The sequence below is a fragment of the Anabrus simplex genome, chromosome 1 (genome assembly GCF_040414725.1).
Source record: "Anabrus simplex isolate iqAnaSimp1 chromosome 1, ASM4041472v1, whole genome shotgun sequence".
Lineage (NCBI taxonomy): Eukaryota > Metazoa > Arthropoda > Insecta > Orthoptera > Tettigoniidae > Anabrus > Anabrus simplex.
In genome coordinates, this window is record NC_090265.1 from 1289402714 (window position 1) to 1289419012 (window position 16299).

Here is a 16299-nt window from a genome sequence, read left to right on the forward strand (position 1 = left end):
TCCAGAAATTAAAGTTGCAACCGAGGCAGAAAAGCTCAGATTTTTTGAAAGGTTGTGACAGGACATTGATTTTGGAGTTGGGCCCATAAACTTCTTATATACTGTAATCATAGAATCAGATTTGCCCTACAAAATTGCATTATAATAATTAGATATGGATGGTGTCAAAACGATATTACTCCTTAGCCATGGAAATGAAGAGTAGTATTTCAGATGTCCGTATGAGAGTAAACAATGCATTATGTCATTGTTTTGCAAATGAGGTAGGCTGCTTGGTGGTAACAGAAGTTATCTGATCAACAACCGAACTTCACGTGTCCGTGGCACAAGCAAGGAATATCTGCTGACATTGATAATTGTTGGTTCTGTGTGCTAAAACTTAGTATTATTGTAGACCAGTTATTCTAGAACTCAGAGCAATGATCAGTTAAGGGATTGTTATCATGGTACTACACGCACATTTCATATTGTTCAAAAATAGTGATGCAGTTCATTCTTTGAGCTTTTAAATGTAAGGTATTTATATAATAAGTTTATGTTATTCTGATCTTATCATCTTACATTAATTTTTCTTGTTTTGACTGACAGATTAAATTAAAATAATGACATGTTTCAAGCACATTGATAATTTTGGTTCCTTATTAATTGGTAACAGTTTTGTATAATGAAAATAACTAACAAGATTTAAAAGTTGTTTGCTAAAATACTGATTCTAAAATTAACTTATTTGTTGACTGTCTCAACATAAATTCCTGTCAGTATTTTTTAGTAAAAATATTTGAATTTCTGGATTAATGCATTACCAGAACTGTTTAATATATCTCTGAAATAAATTTTTTGACAGTTTATCTTTACTGAATTCAAGAGTACCACCTGGATTCAGTCGACCTAAACTACCTCTGGAACAAGATTTTTATTGGGTAGATTAGTTCCTTTTTGTGGAAAAGATCATCAGTGAAGCTTAATCCACGTCCAGAATTGATCTTTGCATTGATTATATCAAAAATAACAAAAGATCTTTCATCTGAAGATGTACAGTAGCATCCAGGCAATACTGTTTTTTGTCCAGTTGGGAAATACCTCACATAATCTATACTCACCATGATATATTTGGAATTCAGAGTAAATTATTTCCTTCTGTCTCTCTCTCACTCGCTCTCTGCCTCTCATAATTCTCATCACATCATTTTATCTGCATGTCAGTTGGTTATTCATGTGCTTCATTATTGTCTGATTTTGTGTTTATATTACTCCTCAATGTACCTCAGAGCCTGTTTCTATTGCTAAAATTTCTTAACGTGTTAAGGTAGAAGGAATGTAAGTCAAATATTGATTATGACAAGAGTATCAATTTATAGTATCGACAGGCCTCCAATTACTCTTGAATAACTACTGTATTAATTTTACTCCTGAACTAGAAGCGAGAAAGTAAAAATGTCATTTGATTTTTCTCCCATGACCAATTTTTGACTTGCATTGTTTCAATTTTGTTTGGGCATGCTAATAACATAATTTAATTTGCATTATTCTTAACATTTATTAACATTATGAATAGGTATTTTTATGTCCCAATAACTTACCCAGACTTTGCAATTGTGTCTGTTGTTTTCACTGCTGAATCAGAGTAAATGAAATATTCCTCATTTATAATTTCCCCATTGATAATGCTAGCTGAGTTGGTTCTTTAAGGTTACAGCATTTGGCAACCTTTGTACAGTTTTTATATTACTGAATTTAGTGTTTAAAATACCATTATTCTGCAAAATAAAAAATGAGACCTTTCTCACTGAGGAACAACAGCTCACCAGTTCAATTTAATAAATGAAATGCTGCATACAGTTCTTTTAAGGATATAAAAACCCTTGGGTACACTCCCTCACAGTAATGGTATAGTAGTATACAGTAATCATTAATCATGTTGTTTATTCTGGATATGTCTGTTGGTCCATAGTTCTTTGGGTATGGTAATGAAGACAGATCAACATAAGAAATTTGAATTGAGTGTCAGTAAAAGTCTGAGAATCTTAAGTTTTCAGAGAGATGTGTTTTTGCTAGCACAATTTGTCTTCAGTGTTGACATCCATTGTGTAGTGACAACAATGACAACAACAACAACAACAACAACAACAACAATGTGGTGAAGTGCATGAGAGGGCCATGCATCCTAACTTGCCACTTGAAGGAATAAAATAATACAATGTTTGTATTCATTATATTAAATACAGATTGTTTGAGTTCTGTGTTTACTGTCCTTTGTTTATAGTAATTAAAAACTGTTATGTGATAATATTAAAAACATATCATAGTGTAAATATATTTGATACCTGTTTTAAATATGATGGATAAGCAGATTTTCAGTGGCCAGTTGCGATAGTACCGGTGCTATACCACATAATTTACTCTAAGGAAAAAAGTAAAAATTGAGGAAATGTCTTGAGTTAGTGTTATTGTTGTTCATCATTTAGCTACATTTTACATTTTTGATTGTTGATAAAGTCATAGGTTAATGGGCCCTCGGTTGTTTCAGGTCGGGTGACATAAATGGTGCAAGTAAATGTTGTACCATACTGTATTATTTATTTGTGTCAGTAATGATGTAAATGATAAAAAATACATTGTAAAACAAATGGAATACTATCAGTATGCAAGTAACAGAATTCAGAATACTGTAATCTGTTACTAGAAATATTAGTGATCTAGCTAAATAAGGTGTTGGGCAAAAAGGATGGTTCAGTCAAAGTTCTGTTCTCCTCTTCTGTGATTGATTATTTAGGTATCAGAAACACATTTGCATCAGTTACTCTTTGCCCTTCCAGCAGCACTTTCCTCTTCTAATATTCTTCCTAACAAACAGATAATGTCTATAAAACCTTTTCTGTGGTGTGGGATGAGTGATCCTTGATTTCCAAAGATTGATTTTTGCAGCCTTGGCTTTGGCAATATGAAAGTGACTGAGGTATGAGCAACGCTACTAATCCCATTCCTTATGCAGCCATTCCCTGCTAAGAATGGTGTGAAAATGTTGCTCATAGGGTCGGTTGATGCCTGCATTTTGGTGGGCTTGGCAGACTGATATGTAATAGCAACTTCTGGCTCGGTGAGGAGAGCAACGGGAAACTACCTCACTCCTCATTTCCCTAGTACGCCTCTTCAGTGATGTCTATATAGGCCATCTATGACAGCTGATGGCAGAGCTGTTGAGGATCCAACCAGCCTTAGTGCTGAGGACTGAACAAACATACATACATATAAGAAGTATATCCTTAATTTCAATTTTTGGGTGATTCCTTGATATCCAGTGAGTGGATAGAACTGTAGCCATTCAGCTTTGGACCTCCACTCTCCTCTGCAGTTATTTTGTGCCGTATGTCACCAAGAGAAATGACAGCTAATAGATAAAGCCTCGCTGAAGGTGTTGCCTGTAAGAATTCTACTACAGTATCAACCATCATAGTTCACTTTATACCATTAAAAGTTATTCTTTAAAACTCGGAATAATACCTGATTAATGTAGTAATCCCTACTGTTTCTGACTGTACTCCTTGGGTTGAAATCATTGTCTTCTGGAAAATATTTTTATCAACCATATACCAGGAATACTGTCTATCTTGGTGATACTCATTGCTTACAGCAAACTTAGTGTTCTAACTGTAGTCTACATCTTGCCTAGATAAATTATGTTTCATTAATGTCTATTGATATCTTAGAAAGTGCTCACTAGCAGATTTTTTAGGCTCTGGCATCATATAAACAAGAGATAATGCTAAATGTAAATAAACTTGAAGTTACACGTTTTTTTCCAATCAGTTGACTAATTCAGAACAATAAGGGTTAGGTCATCAGCAGGGTCCAGATTTTGATGACCTACTGAAATGAAATGGCGTATGGCTTTTTAGTGCTGGGAGTGTCCGAGGACATGTTCGGCTCGCCAGGTGCAGATCTTTTGATATGACACCCGTAGGGGACCTGCGCGTCGTAATGAGGATGAAATGATGATGAAGACGACACATACATCCAGCCCTCGAACCAGCGAAATTAACCAATGATGGTTAAAATTCCCGACCCAGCCGGGAATCGAACCAGAGACCCCTGTGACCAAAGGCCAGCCCGCTAATCATTTAGCCATGGAGCCGGACGATGACCTAATAAATGCCAAAAATGACCCAAAAATATGAAGGAAAATATATATTTACCCAAAATAGTAAATATTTGCATTTTCCATGTTACCTTTAAGTTGTAATGGAGTGGATTCTCTTAATAAGTGCCATAAATAATAATAATAATAATAATAATAATAATAATAATAATAATAATAATAATAATAATAATAATAGATATAGAAACACCTGAGAGAGTAATATTTCAGTCCTTTTTTTTAAATTCTGTTTTTACAAACAAAATACTGAGCATCAGTACATTGTCATTGTTAGAATATTATGCAGTCTTTGTAATCCACTGTTATTCTAGATACCACATGTATGTTAAAAGTTATAACCTGCATGTTGCTGAACGGTAAATCTTTTATCTGCTGCCATTTTCATTTTGCATACTGATCTGCATTTGGGGCAGTCGCCCAGGTGGCAGATTCCCTATCTGTTGTTTTCCTAGCCTTTTCCTAAATGATTTCAAGGAAATTGGAAATTTATTGAACATCTCCCTTGGTAAGTTATTCCAATCCCTAACTCCTCTTCCTATAAATGAATCAGCCCTAAATGCAGGTCATTGATTGATTGATTGAAAATCTGTAGAAAAAATATCCTTGCTGAATTTTGAAATACAGCAATTTACTTTCAATGGACAGCTTTAGATCTTTGGCATTCTAACACATTAAATAAATAAAACTTCACTGTGTAAAATGAAACAAACAAGCACAAATCTGTATGTTAGTGCTCGGGCACTTCAACAACCTGATTGAAATATGAAGTTTACCTAGTACAATAACACTACCTTCCCTTCTCATCACCAGCCTATCTACATTACATAAAGCAATGTCTCATCGCTCTAGAGAAGTGGATTGTGCACAAGGGTTGTAGAAGATTAAGTTACTTTATTTTGCAGTTTTTAAAGTGAGTACTTGACCTTTTGAATTTTGAGTAGGCCTATTATTGTTTATTGAAAGCTTGAGTGATATTCAGATACTGTATTTTAATTACCAAATGTAGACATATAAATAACCAAATAATAAAGCAGAACAAAGAAAAATGACATACAAAACAATAAATGTAATGAATTGCTGTAAATGACAAAATGAGGTAAAAGTGAAAATAATGATCTAAAAGTAAAAAAAATGACAAAAATTGACTTAAATATGCATTTCTGTATACAGGGCCATGATCAGAATTTATATAGTCTAGAAGTTAGCAATGTGTATGATGCACCAATTAATAGATTACATGTCATCAAAATCTGTGCCCTTGTCATCAGCATAAAAAGTTTGTATCGATCTATTTATGATTGTTTGTTAGTGTATTACGATATTCTCCTCTATTGGTGCCATTTCTATGGTAATTAAGCTTTCCAGGAATTTGTGTGATCTTGGACTTTTTAATTATGTAATATACAGTGTTAATTTCAAAACATCCTTAATATTCTGGGTCAGATTGATTGATTCTTTTTGTGGCCCTAAACCAGCATGATGATGAGTGATGAATGAATGTAGGCTCTATGTCTACAGTTAATTCTCCCTACCATTCTTTCATAGATTAAGGTGATGAAGGAGATCCACTAATGATTCACATTTTTGAGAAGAGGAAATTTTCAATATAGTTATTGTTCCAATGGCAGACTGAGAGTTCTCTGGCCTTTATTACAAGTTTTCCTGCCATAATATTATCCTGTCTTGCTGATATACTTAATTTGCTTTTATCAATGATTTGTTTTTACATTGTCATTTTGTGAGTGTTCCAAGGTCCTTTCTTTCACTTCTTCTGTTCTGTTGTAAACATGTTGTAATATGTACGTCTTTTATATTTTATAGCCAGTGAAGGAGCAGAATGGCTCAGATTCTAGTCAATATCGGCGTTCTCCTGGTCTCTCCAAGTCAGTACGCCACACTAAAACTTCCAGTACACCAGTGGATGAACCTGCCACTAGTCGATCAGATTGGGATATCAGAAGGTGAGTTTGCTAAACTTTAATTTGTTCATCATTGCTGCATCATTTTCATTAGAACCAATTGATCTCAATTAATATGCATGTGTAAAACAGATGCATACTTTATGTAGCTAATATACTGGCTGCAATGCCATTTTTGAATGTTTCATAGTATCTGCATTCGTAGATATTGGGCATCAAGTTTCATGTTTTAAATAGTGGTCTATGCTAAAAGACTTTTTAATATCAATATTTTAATCAGTGTAAAATATTGATTTCAGAATCTCTGTCAGTAAACATTAGATAATATTAATTATTTGTAGTATGAAGTTATTATTCTTATTTATATACTTTAATTTTTTAAATTTTTGCTAAGCATGCTGTCATGAATGTGGCGAGGGAAGAAATCAGCTATTCTCAGTGAGTTGATCAGAAATTGATTGTAATACTCATGGACTATTTCACCATGTTACATAGTTTCGAATTTACACAAGATATATTGAAACTTCTACTTTGTTAAAATGATAAAATTGGAACATTGATGAAAATAGACCACTATGGATTTTATTAGATTTATGTTTATTTGCTGTTAATTGATATCAATTGAACTGTACATGCATCTACTCTTATCTACCTTGACTGCAGTGAAAGATGGATGTTGGTTTAATGTCTGAAAAATTTAATGAAAATGTAACTGAATGACAACTAAGAATGGTGAACTGCTGAATGAATATCTTTCTTAAGTTGTATATATGTTTTCAAAAAAATTTATAAATTTTATATTATTTTCTCTCTCTTAGAAGTTGTGATGGTAATAATACTGTTCCGTTCTGTTAAAATTATGGTAGGAAAATGTTTAACTCAATTAATGTATAAATTTGAGCTCCAGAATATAGGCCAACTAAATGGTATGTCTTACAAGCAGCAGTAACCAACAGACAGGGTATACCGTGGGTTATTCTACCGCAGAATACAAGTCGCCATTTATCTTCCAAAATATTACAAATATTACATGCCCCCAGGTCTAGGGGTGCCCATGTAAAACACTCTTGTCCACAAATATGAGTTCTTTGACTGGTTGGAGACTTAAGTTTGAGAAACATTTAACTAATTGGTATATCAGAAAATGAAAATTAAAAAGTCCACCTCTTCAATACTATCAGAAAATGAAAATTAAAAATTCCACCTCTTCAATACAAAATACAGACCTAAGATGAAATGCTTAATTTTAAATAATTGGTATATGGTTCAGTTTGCAGAAATTTTTAATGGAAGGCAAAGATTTTTTTTTTTTAAATGCTCGTATTTGTGGTTAACATAGTAGCCTACACAGTATCATTACTAACGCATGTCCTTACGAACATTATACATTATAATCGATACTAGAAGGTTACCCTACACCTTTCTTAAGTATAAATCACTAATCCTTTTCTTGGCCATGAAAGTGTATGTTGTAGTTAAGCTGAATTAAGTTAGTTTATTGAATCTCTTTTTTACATATCTAATTTAGCTAGAAGTTATAATCAATCATTGTCCAGTCCCATAAATTAAAATGAAATAACAGAGTTACCATTTATGATCATACTGTAATATAACATAATTCTCAGTTCCTTGACAGCCGATGTCTCAATTTCTCTGGTAGGTCACCAGGCTATACTGCATGTTGACTGATGTTTTGACTATCATTGCAACAGCCTCTTTCATGGGTTAGGAATGGTATGCTTTCTAGTCTGGAAGCTGAGATGAAAGAGCAGCTACCAGTGGTTCAACATTCCTGTAAGTTGAAGTACCAAAAAATAGCACTTGGAAAGACATAAAATTTGAACTATTCTAAAATTTGAAGTTTAAATTTGTTGAAATTGAGTTAAACTTATAAAAAACACATGATCTTAAGAATATCTTAATTTAACTGACTCTCTGAAATCGTAAGTTTCTGACTTTTTCATTAGAGTGGCTGTTCTGTTGCTAGGATGAGGTATGATGGTTAAGTGACATTATCACTGACTTCTCATCAAGGCAGCTGTGGTTTGAATCCCAGCCAGTAACTGTGGGGAAAGTTTGAAATGAAAAAAAAAGTCATGTCCCTGTGGTTCGGATTCCACGTAAAACTGAAGGTCCTATGGACATGATAACGATATCAACAGTCACATAAAACTGAAATATTTATATGTATACACACAAGGTCGGATCAGAAAATTCCTGGACTCCCTCTGTTGGCAAAAAAGTAACATTATGTACCTAAGTTTGAATATCATCTCTTTAAAAATAGTCACCTTGCGCAGCAATACACTGGTCTAACCATTTCTGTCACTGCTGAAATGTTGCCTGGAAATCATTTTGCATCGGCAAGTCCGGAACCTTTTGTAATTTGTGCTGGATCTTGACAGTAATGTGAGACATCTCAGAAACGAAAGAAGTCAGGAGGAGCTAAATCTGGCATGTAGCTGTGGAAGCGACAATATGTTGCGTTTGTCGAGAAACTCACAAATTAGGAGGTCTCGGTGACAGTGTATTGTCATTGTGGAGAATCCAATTCTTTGCGCGCCACAGATCTAGTCACTTTCACTGAATGTTCTCCCGCAAATGCTGCAGAATTTGTCAGCAAAACGTTCTGTTGACAATCTGGCTCGCAATGAACAGTGCCTTGACCACCCGTGACACATTCATGGATATCTTTACACACTGCGATGCAATGTTCCTTTTGCTAAGGAGTCAGCAATCAGAAGGCAGTTTTCAAAGCAACACCCCACATGTTAAGTTCCGACATTAGGATTGTCTACACTGCCCTGTATGAGACACCAACAACGTCTGCAATGTCGTTGGTTATCCTCTGATGCAAGTTCCTGACTCATTCCACAGTTTCAGGCGTAATACTCGTGGAAGGTCTTGTCTTCAAGGCAGGTTGTTCCTCCTGCAAAGTGCCTGTGCCACTCGAAACATTGTGTACGTCTCATTGCATCATTGCTGTATGCTTGCCAAAGCATGTTAAATGTCTCTGTGGCTGATTTACCCTATTTAATTCAAAATTTCATGTTGGCTGATTGTTCCACCTTTCCTGTCCATAATGTAAATGTAGACACATGTTCACAGAAAGTTCACTATAACAATTCCTGATGTTAAAACAGACGTCTCGTAGCACATTGCCTTATCAAGTTTAAAGGTCACTCTAGCTGCTAGTACAACTCTGCGCTGCCATCAGTTGGTGCACTTCAGAGCTCTTTCAGGAACATTTTAGTACGACCTTGTATATATACATAGGCCATCCAGAAATTAAGTTTCCCTGTTTCTTTTCTTGTAAAGTAAACGTATTTAGCCAGGAAATATGAGCATGCGCAACAGACGTATAACATAGCAATAATATACCGGCCGGACAAGTCCTGCCTGGTGAGGTAGCACAGCAGCAGTGGCTTGAAATGGCGGCTCGTATTCTTTCTCCCGCCCACCTGCAAGGTTCGTCTGTAATAAAGTTTATAGGGAAAATCAGATGATCTATTCAAAACAAAAGGTGTGGAATGCCCAGGGCAGGTGTTGCGCTGATCCATGGTAATGCTCACCCACATACGGTCCGGCACTGTGCAACTATTCTGCAGGAGTTCGGCTGGGAGGTGTTTGATCATTCACCGTACAGTCCTGATCTTGCTCCCTGTGATTTTAATCGTTTCTTGCACTTCAAAAAATTCCTGAGTTTCAGTCAGCATTTTCACACAGACGAAGAGCTGAAGACGAATTTCAATTGCTGGTTCCATTCCCAGAAGGCAGATTTCTATCACACCGGCATACAAAAGTTGCTCCTATGATATGACAAGTGTCTCAGTTATGGTGGTGATTATGTCAAAATATAGCTCCAATATTGCTATATTGGGTGCCAGTAGAGTTTTTCGTGTAACTATGTTGTCTTTTGATTAAAAAAAACTTTATTTCTGGATGGCCCTTATATGAACTATGTAATATTAAATAAAATCAAATATTAAAATATTGATGTATATGTGACTCATGCCTTCAGACATGTTTTTGAGTCTTGACAACTATGACAATCTAATGGGACACATTAAGTGAAATCCTTGATGCCTACGATACATGTGAAAACCACCGTGACAGATGACTTGGTAATCGTCTGTAGATTATACATTACAACATCCATATTCCCTCTGCTCTAAGGTGTGATAGGAATATTGCAGTACTAAGATGAACAAAGATGTAGCAGAGGATAAAATAAAAGTCAATTTTACCTTAAGGGAGAATGCTAGATATATTTACCTTGATATAAATTTCATATTTTCTTTAAAGAAAAGTCTCAGCTAAGAATTTTTCTCCAGAAATTACTCTTGACATTCACAGTTTAAATGAATGATACAGCATTACTTCATAAATACTGCATGAAAATAACATTTATATAAAAAGTAAACTTCACTATAAAAGAGAATTAAAAAATAATAATTGGTAGAAGAACCAAGAAGTATGTAAAGACAGGGGTAATTAGATATTTTATATATTTCAATGAAGTTTTCATAGTAATATTGCTGCAAAAATACATGTATTCCTCATTGTGAACATTTTATCTTCTGATGACAAAGTTAAGTAGTTAACATTTTTTTAATAGCCTTCCTTCATAACCCTACTTTGACTTTCCTCTTCCAATCTTTCTCCTTACTGTATTATTGCACTTCTCCATGCCATTCCTGCCTTTGTGTTGCTCAGTGCTATCTGCACTGCTTTCGAGATGCTGTCTTATTACAGTCTGTTTCTTGTAGACTATTACCCTTTCTGCACCATTTACTTTGTTACCCTTTCCTGGGAACAAACAGACATAAAAGAATCTTTAGGTTAGGCTACCTCCCTCCAGCTCCCATGGTTATCCAAGCATCCAGGAGACCTTAATAGCTTACATTGGATTGCAGTAGAATTATTTTAATATGCTAATAAATATTATAAAACTTTCATGATCCCATCCCATCGTTGCAGGTCTTTACCGCAAGAATAAACCATTGGAGAGGGAGGGAAGCGTGGTGCAGTAGGTCTGTAGAGGAATGGTTTAGATTTACTCACGGAATGTCAAAGCATTTATTAAACTAATAGTTTTACTTCGTATTCTTAATCTGTACCTCAGTTGGTACAAAGGGGCACCAGTTTCATTTACATTATATCAATCTACATTAGGTTCAATATCTCTGTCTTTTTCAACTAATTTATATTGCTGAAATTTCTAAGAAATGATATTGGATATTATTAAATTATTCCTGTTTATATGCTAAAAGACTTCTTAATTTATTTTATGTTGGTGACAATGTAATTACATTTATATTATTATTATTATTATTATTATTATTATTATTATTATTATTATTATTATTATTATTATTCAATCCAACTACAGTAATTGAAAACAAATACATACATTAGGTAACAGAACAAACAGGAATAATATAAGACACATTTGGCGTAATGTGATAAATGATTTACTTAAGACTACTAATTGAGATGATATATTGAGTATAATCTGTTTTAATCAGTTTCAGAAAACAGTGTTACTACTCCTTTTAAATGTAACTTGTAATAATATGCCCCCTGTTAACAAAGTAAATACGAATGGAAATTAAGTGTAAAGTTTAAAATAAATATTTATTTTAGGTGACAGAAGCTGAATGCAAACTTAAAAGACTTGTCTCATGCCTAGACTGAAGTTAGGCCATTGAAGTTACCAATCTTTTTATTTTGAAGAACTTTGTGAAAATAAAATGTTGTTAACCGTTTCCACTTAACTCTATTGTACTAAAGTATCACAATATGTTCACTATAAAAGGAATATGTAAAATAACAAGTTCTTTATTCTAAGGCGGAACTCTGTTGTGGGTTTCGGATTCTTCCTCTAGAATATTTAATCTAAAATGTGAGAGCAGGAAGTTTAACTTATTTTGTTTATAGGCCTACATTTTTTAATAGCAGTATTTCTGTTCTCTAAATTTATTTTCAACATCATTTAATAGATATTCTCAGAGATAAACAGTGTTAACCACAAAGTTCAGCAGTGGACTAGAATAAAAGAAAGGAAAAAGGAGAAAATAGAACATATATTTACAATATATACAATGCATTCAGTAACTATGAAAATATATTTTCGAATGTCAGGAATATAAAAATTATAGTTGAAATTTAATTTTTTCTATGGTTGGGAATATTATTAATTATTTTTGGCAATCTAGGAATGTTATTGTGTATGTATGTGGCCAGAATAGCGATGAACTTTTCTTGGGAATGGCTTGTAGTGGAATGAGCATGTTCTCATTGCAATTTGTTGAATTCTAATATGCATTTGAAATAATGCTTGATTTATTGTTGAAGCCAGTTTCATGTTTTGTATTTGCATACAGCTACTTTCCATCTAGATGTTTCATTAGAAACATTCTGTTTATATTTTTGTGTGTTGTTAATTGTGTAAAGAATGAGGGAGTTTATTTTTCCACCTGCTTGAATCTCAAAGCTTTATAATTCTGTGCTGTGCTTGGAATTGACTGAATAAAATATTTCAGTCTAATATTGTAAGTCGGTTTTGGTTTTTCAAATTCTAATGAAAAATATCTGGTGTTTATTTTTTTTATATTGTTTATAACTAGGAAAAATAGGTCATTTTATTAATTATGGTAGCAGCTAACTTAGATTGATGTTATTATTCTACAGCTGAATGTATTTATTTCTATTTCAAACAGGGATCAGTCAAATTTTTAGAATACCTAATATAACATGGTGTCTTATTTATTCACTGTTCGAATCGTTGGGTGAAAATGTTTTTCAGTGAAAAATGGACAGTTTATAATCTAAATTATTTGAAGGGATTTTAAAAAAAATCATGCTTTTCAGTAGTCTGTGCATTAAAGCCTGCTTTTTAAAGTAAATATGTACAGTATTGTGATTGCACTTGATAGTTGTGTGTCCACTTACACTCATTTTATTTTATTGTTGATTCTTAATTTATATTGAAGCTCGAGTATGTTTTAGTTTTTTTGACAGTAGTGTGCGCATTAAAGGCCAGGAATATTTTATAAATTCTTCACTGTTCTTTAGCGTGCACTGTGTGATACTTGTTAAAATCTGAAAGAGCACAAACATTACCAAGTCTGCCTTATACTGATGATATATGATATGCCTGAAGAAGAATGTTTGTTATGATAGTTAGCTTATAAATTGGGAATGCTCCTACAGAAATAAAAATTATGTCAGTTTTACCTGATAATTATCCTCTAAAGCCAATTTGCATTTTCAAATGAATGATTTAGTGACTGAACCTGCAGCCATAAAGTATCTATTTATATAAATAGACTAGCTGCTGGGTATCTGTCGCTGATGGGTTAATTTTTGTAATTGTAGCAGTAATGCTATCTAGCAGAGATGAATGGCAGCAGAAGACTGAGCATATGGTACTTCAACTAAAACAGTAGTCAGTCCTTGCAGTATTTTTCTTGATACGTTTAAGAGGCTTAGGACGTTGTTTGCTATCACATGTTGCTTCCTTGTGGCACGGTATTATTAGGGCATTTGAGGCCCAGGTTTTCAAACCCCTTTCTATGATTCTTCTTTCCACCCCACCACTAATTCTTCAAGTGATTGTTCCTTCACATTTTTCTCCTCATTTCGATGGTCATCTTCATTATCTTCCTGATCAATAGGAGCAAATGGCCATGTGCTTTTCCAGCTTATAAAATCGATCACCATAATTGCCAGTTAGTTCATTACCATGGCAACTGAACAATATGTCAGCAAGTCTTACCTTTGGTGGACCTGGCAGTGAAAATCTTTATTTGTGGATATTGATTCTTATAGCTCTTATGGTAAAAATGTATGAAATATAAAAGATTGGAAATTAGATTTTCCATGAGGTTTGTTATGTGCATTATGTTCACAGGTTATGTACACATGCGGTATTTCCAGAGAAATCTCAAAGTTTATGAAAAATCTAATAATAATAATAATAATAATAATAATAATAATAATAATAATAATAATAATAATAATAAATATCTCTATTGGTAGTCCTAAACATATGCAGTATAGAAGTTCAGAAGTTATATTTTGCCCAACTTTTATTATTTACAGTTTTTTGGTACAGCTAATATTATCAGAGAAAATTGGCATTTCCTGTTTTAGACCCCTCAGTATAGCTATGCTATTGTGTAATAACCAAATAATATATAACCTTGTGCTCAACCCATCATCATCATCATCACAGTCTGGATTTAGGGTTGTAGCTTAGGTGCCAGGTTCCCTATCAGTTGTTTTCCTAGTGTGGTTTTTCAAAGATTTATTGGAAGATCTCCCTTGGTAAATTATTCCAGTCCCTAATTCCTCTTCCTATGAATTAATACTTGACCCAGTTAGTCCTCTTGAATTTCAACTTTATCTTCATATTATGTTCTTTCCTACTTTTTCGTCACCATAAGACCTATCTGTGTCGGTGCGATGTAAAACAAATAGCAATCAAACTTTCCTACTTTTGCAACTCCACTCAAACTTATTTGTCTACTAATATCATTCCATGCCATCTCTCCTCTGATAGCTTCATGTTATATTCTTTCCTATTTTAAAAAACTCCATTTAGTTTTATTCTTCTACTAAAGATTTTCCACCCTATCTCTCCGGTAAAAATTAGGAACATGCTGCTTAGTTGACCAGCTCATCTCCTTACTCCTAAATCTTCTCATCCCAAAGATTATCCAGAACAAATTGTGCTGCTTTCCTTTAGAACTTTTCCAGTTCTCAGTTCAAGTAATCTTGGTGAGGGTCCAATAAACTGGAACCAACTTCATTGTAATTATTTAAGGCTAGCTGATGTACCCATGGTTTTCTCTGGAATTCTACATTGTATAAAGAATTCTAGGTTAGGTAGTGTACACTTCATGAGTAAGATTGTATTAAATTGCAGAGCTCTTAACGTTGCCCCAGAAACACAACAGGGAAGTCATGAAATATCTTTCCTCATGGGAATTTTCATTGTAATGGGGCCCTTTTGCCTACTATCAGTTACAATCAAGTTGGTGAGTTTTCATTATAACAGCAGACTCTCACTGTCCACCTGCCATTTTACATGCTCAGCAAGACTGTCTTAGTGGTTTTCCCAACTGAAATCAATCTACCGGTAGGTCATTACAATGATGTCAGTAGGAATGTCGCAATTAAAAGCAATGTTATCATACGAAATACTTGATCGAATTAAAAACCACAAATTTTCTCACTTTCAAGGAACAATACTACACTGCCAGTCTAACAGTCCAAAGTTCCAGAGCTGGAATGACCAGGTTGCAGACAGCCATGAGCTGCGAACACTCCTCTGCAATTATTCCGTTAAGTGTGCATGCTGTTCATTCCAATCAGTCCCTCAGAGTAGGTATCGAATAGCTGGAATACTATAATGGACCAGTGTGTTACGTACCAGCAGTATCAGAAAATGTATGAACCAGAGGAATGGCATGTTAAAGAAGAAATTTATCTAACTCCCCAGCTATTTCCCGCCAATATTCAGGCAGGCTGTTAAACTCGGTATGCAGCAGTAATCCCATCTATTGGAGATGAGTGGCACCATAACAAAGAACATTACAACAAGCAATGGCCAGTGTAATGTTATTGTTGATCAATTTTATAAGCTTTCGATATTGTAGGCCTTCACATTCATTTTTCTTCCGACTCTGAAATACTACTCTTATCATAATTGGTAAGGTAAAACTGAATAAAACATAAATGATCGGAAATTGTATTCTCTATAGCTTTTGTTATGTAGTACTTTAGGACCAATAACATAGGTTTAAAAAAATTAAATTTTAGATGCCTTCCCCTAGACTACATTTTATCCAGTGTGAATAAAATTATTTATAGCCCAGACTGAAGTTTCTTATTCTCTGACTCTACATCCTGATTTTCATTAAATTCTGTTCACCCATTTTCTTGTGGCTCAGCATTGATATGGAATTAGCAACAAAAATACAAATTCATGAATATCTCTGTTATCATAGCCGGTTCAGTAAAAATGTTTGACATAAATGATCGGAAATTTAATTCTATATAACTTTAGTTCTGTAGTATTTATCAATAGGACCTCTAATAACATAAATATTTGAGAATTAAATCTTAGACCTTCCCCTAAACTACCATTTCACTCAGCGTGAATAAAATGATTTATCGCCTAGATTGTAGTGGCTCATACCAGTTTGCATTCAATTA

At 33.9% G+C, this 16299-nt stretch overlaps 1 protein-coding gene across 4 annotated transcripts in view; it reads left to right on the top strand.

Annotated features, from left to right (window-relative positions):
* The window catches only part of RhoGEF3 (Rho guanine nucleotide exchange factor 3), a 536802-nt gene that overhangs the window by 400123 nt on the left and 120380 nt on the right, over positions 1 to 16299 (top strand). For all 4 annotated transcript variants that reach the window (XM_067152080.2, XM_067152079.2, XM_067152077.2 and 1 more), the window contains exon 3: positions 5978 to 6117. In XM_067152080.2, coding sequence (XP_067008181.1) covers positions 5978 to 6117 — 140 coding nt within the window. The remainder of the gene's footprint in view (positions 1 to 5977; positions 6118 to 16299) is intronic.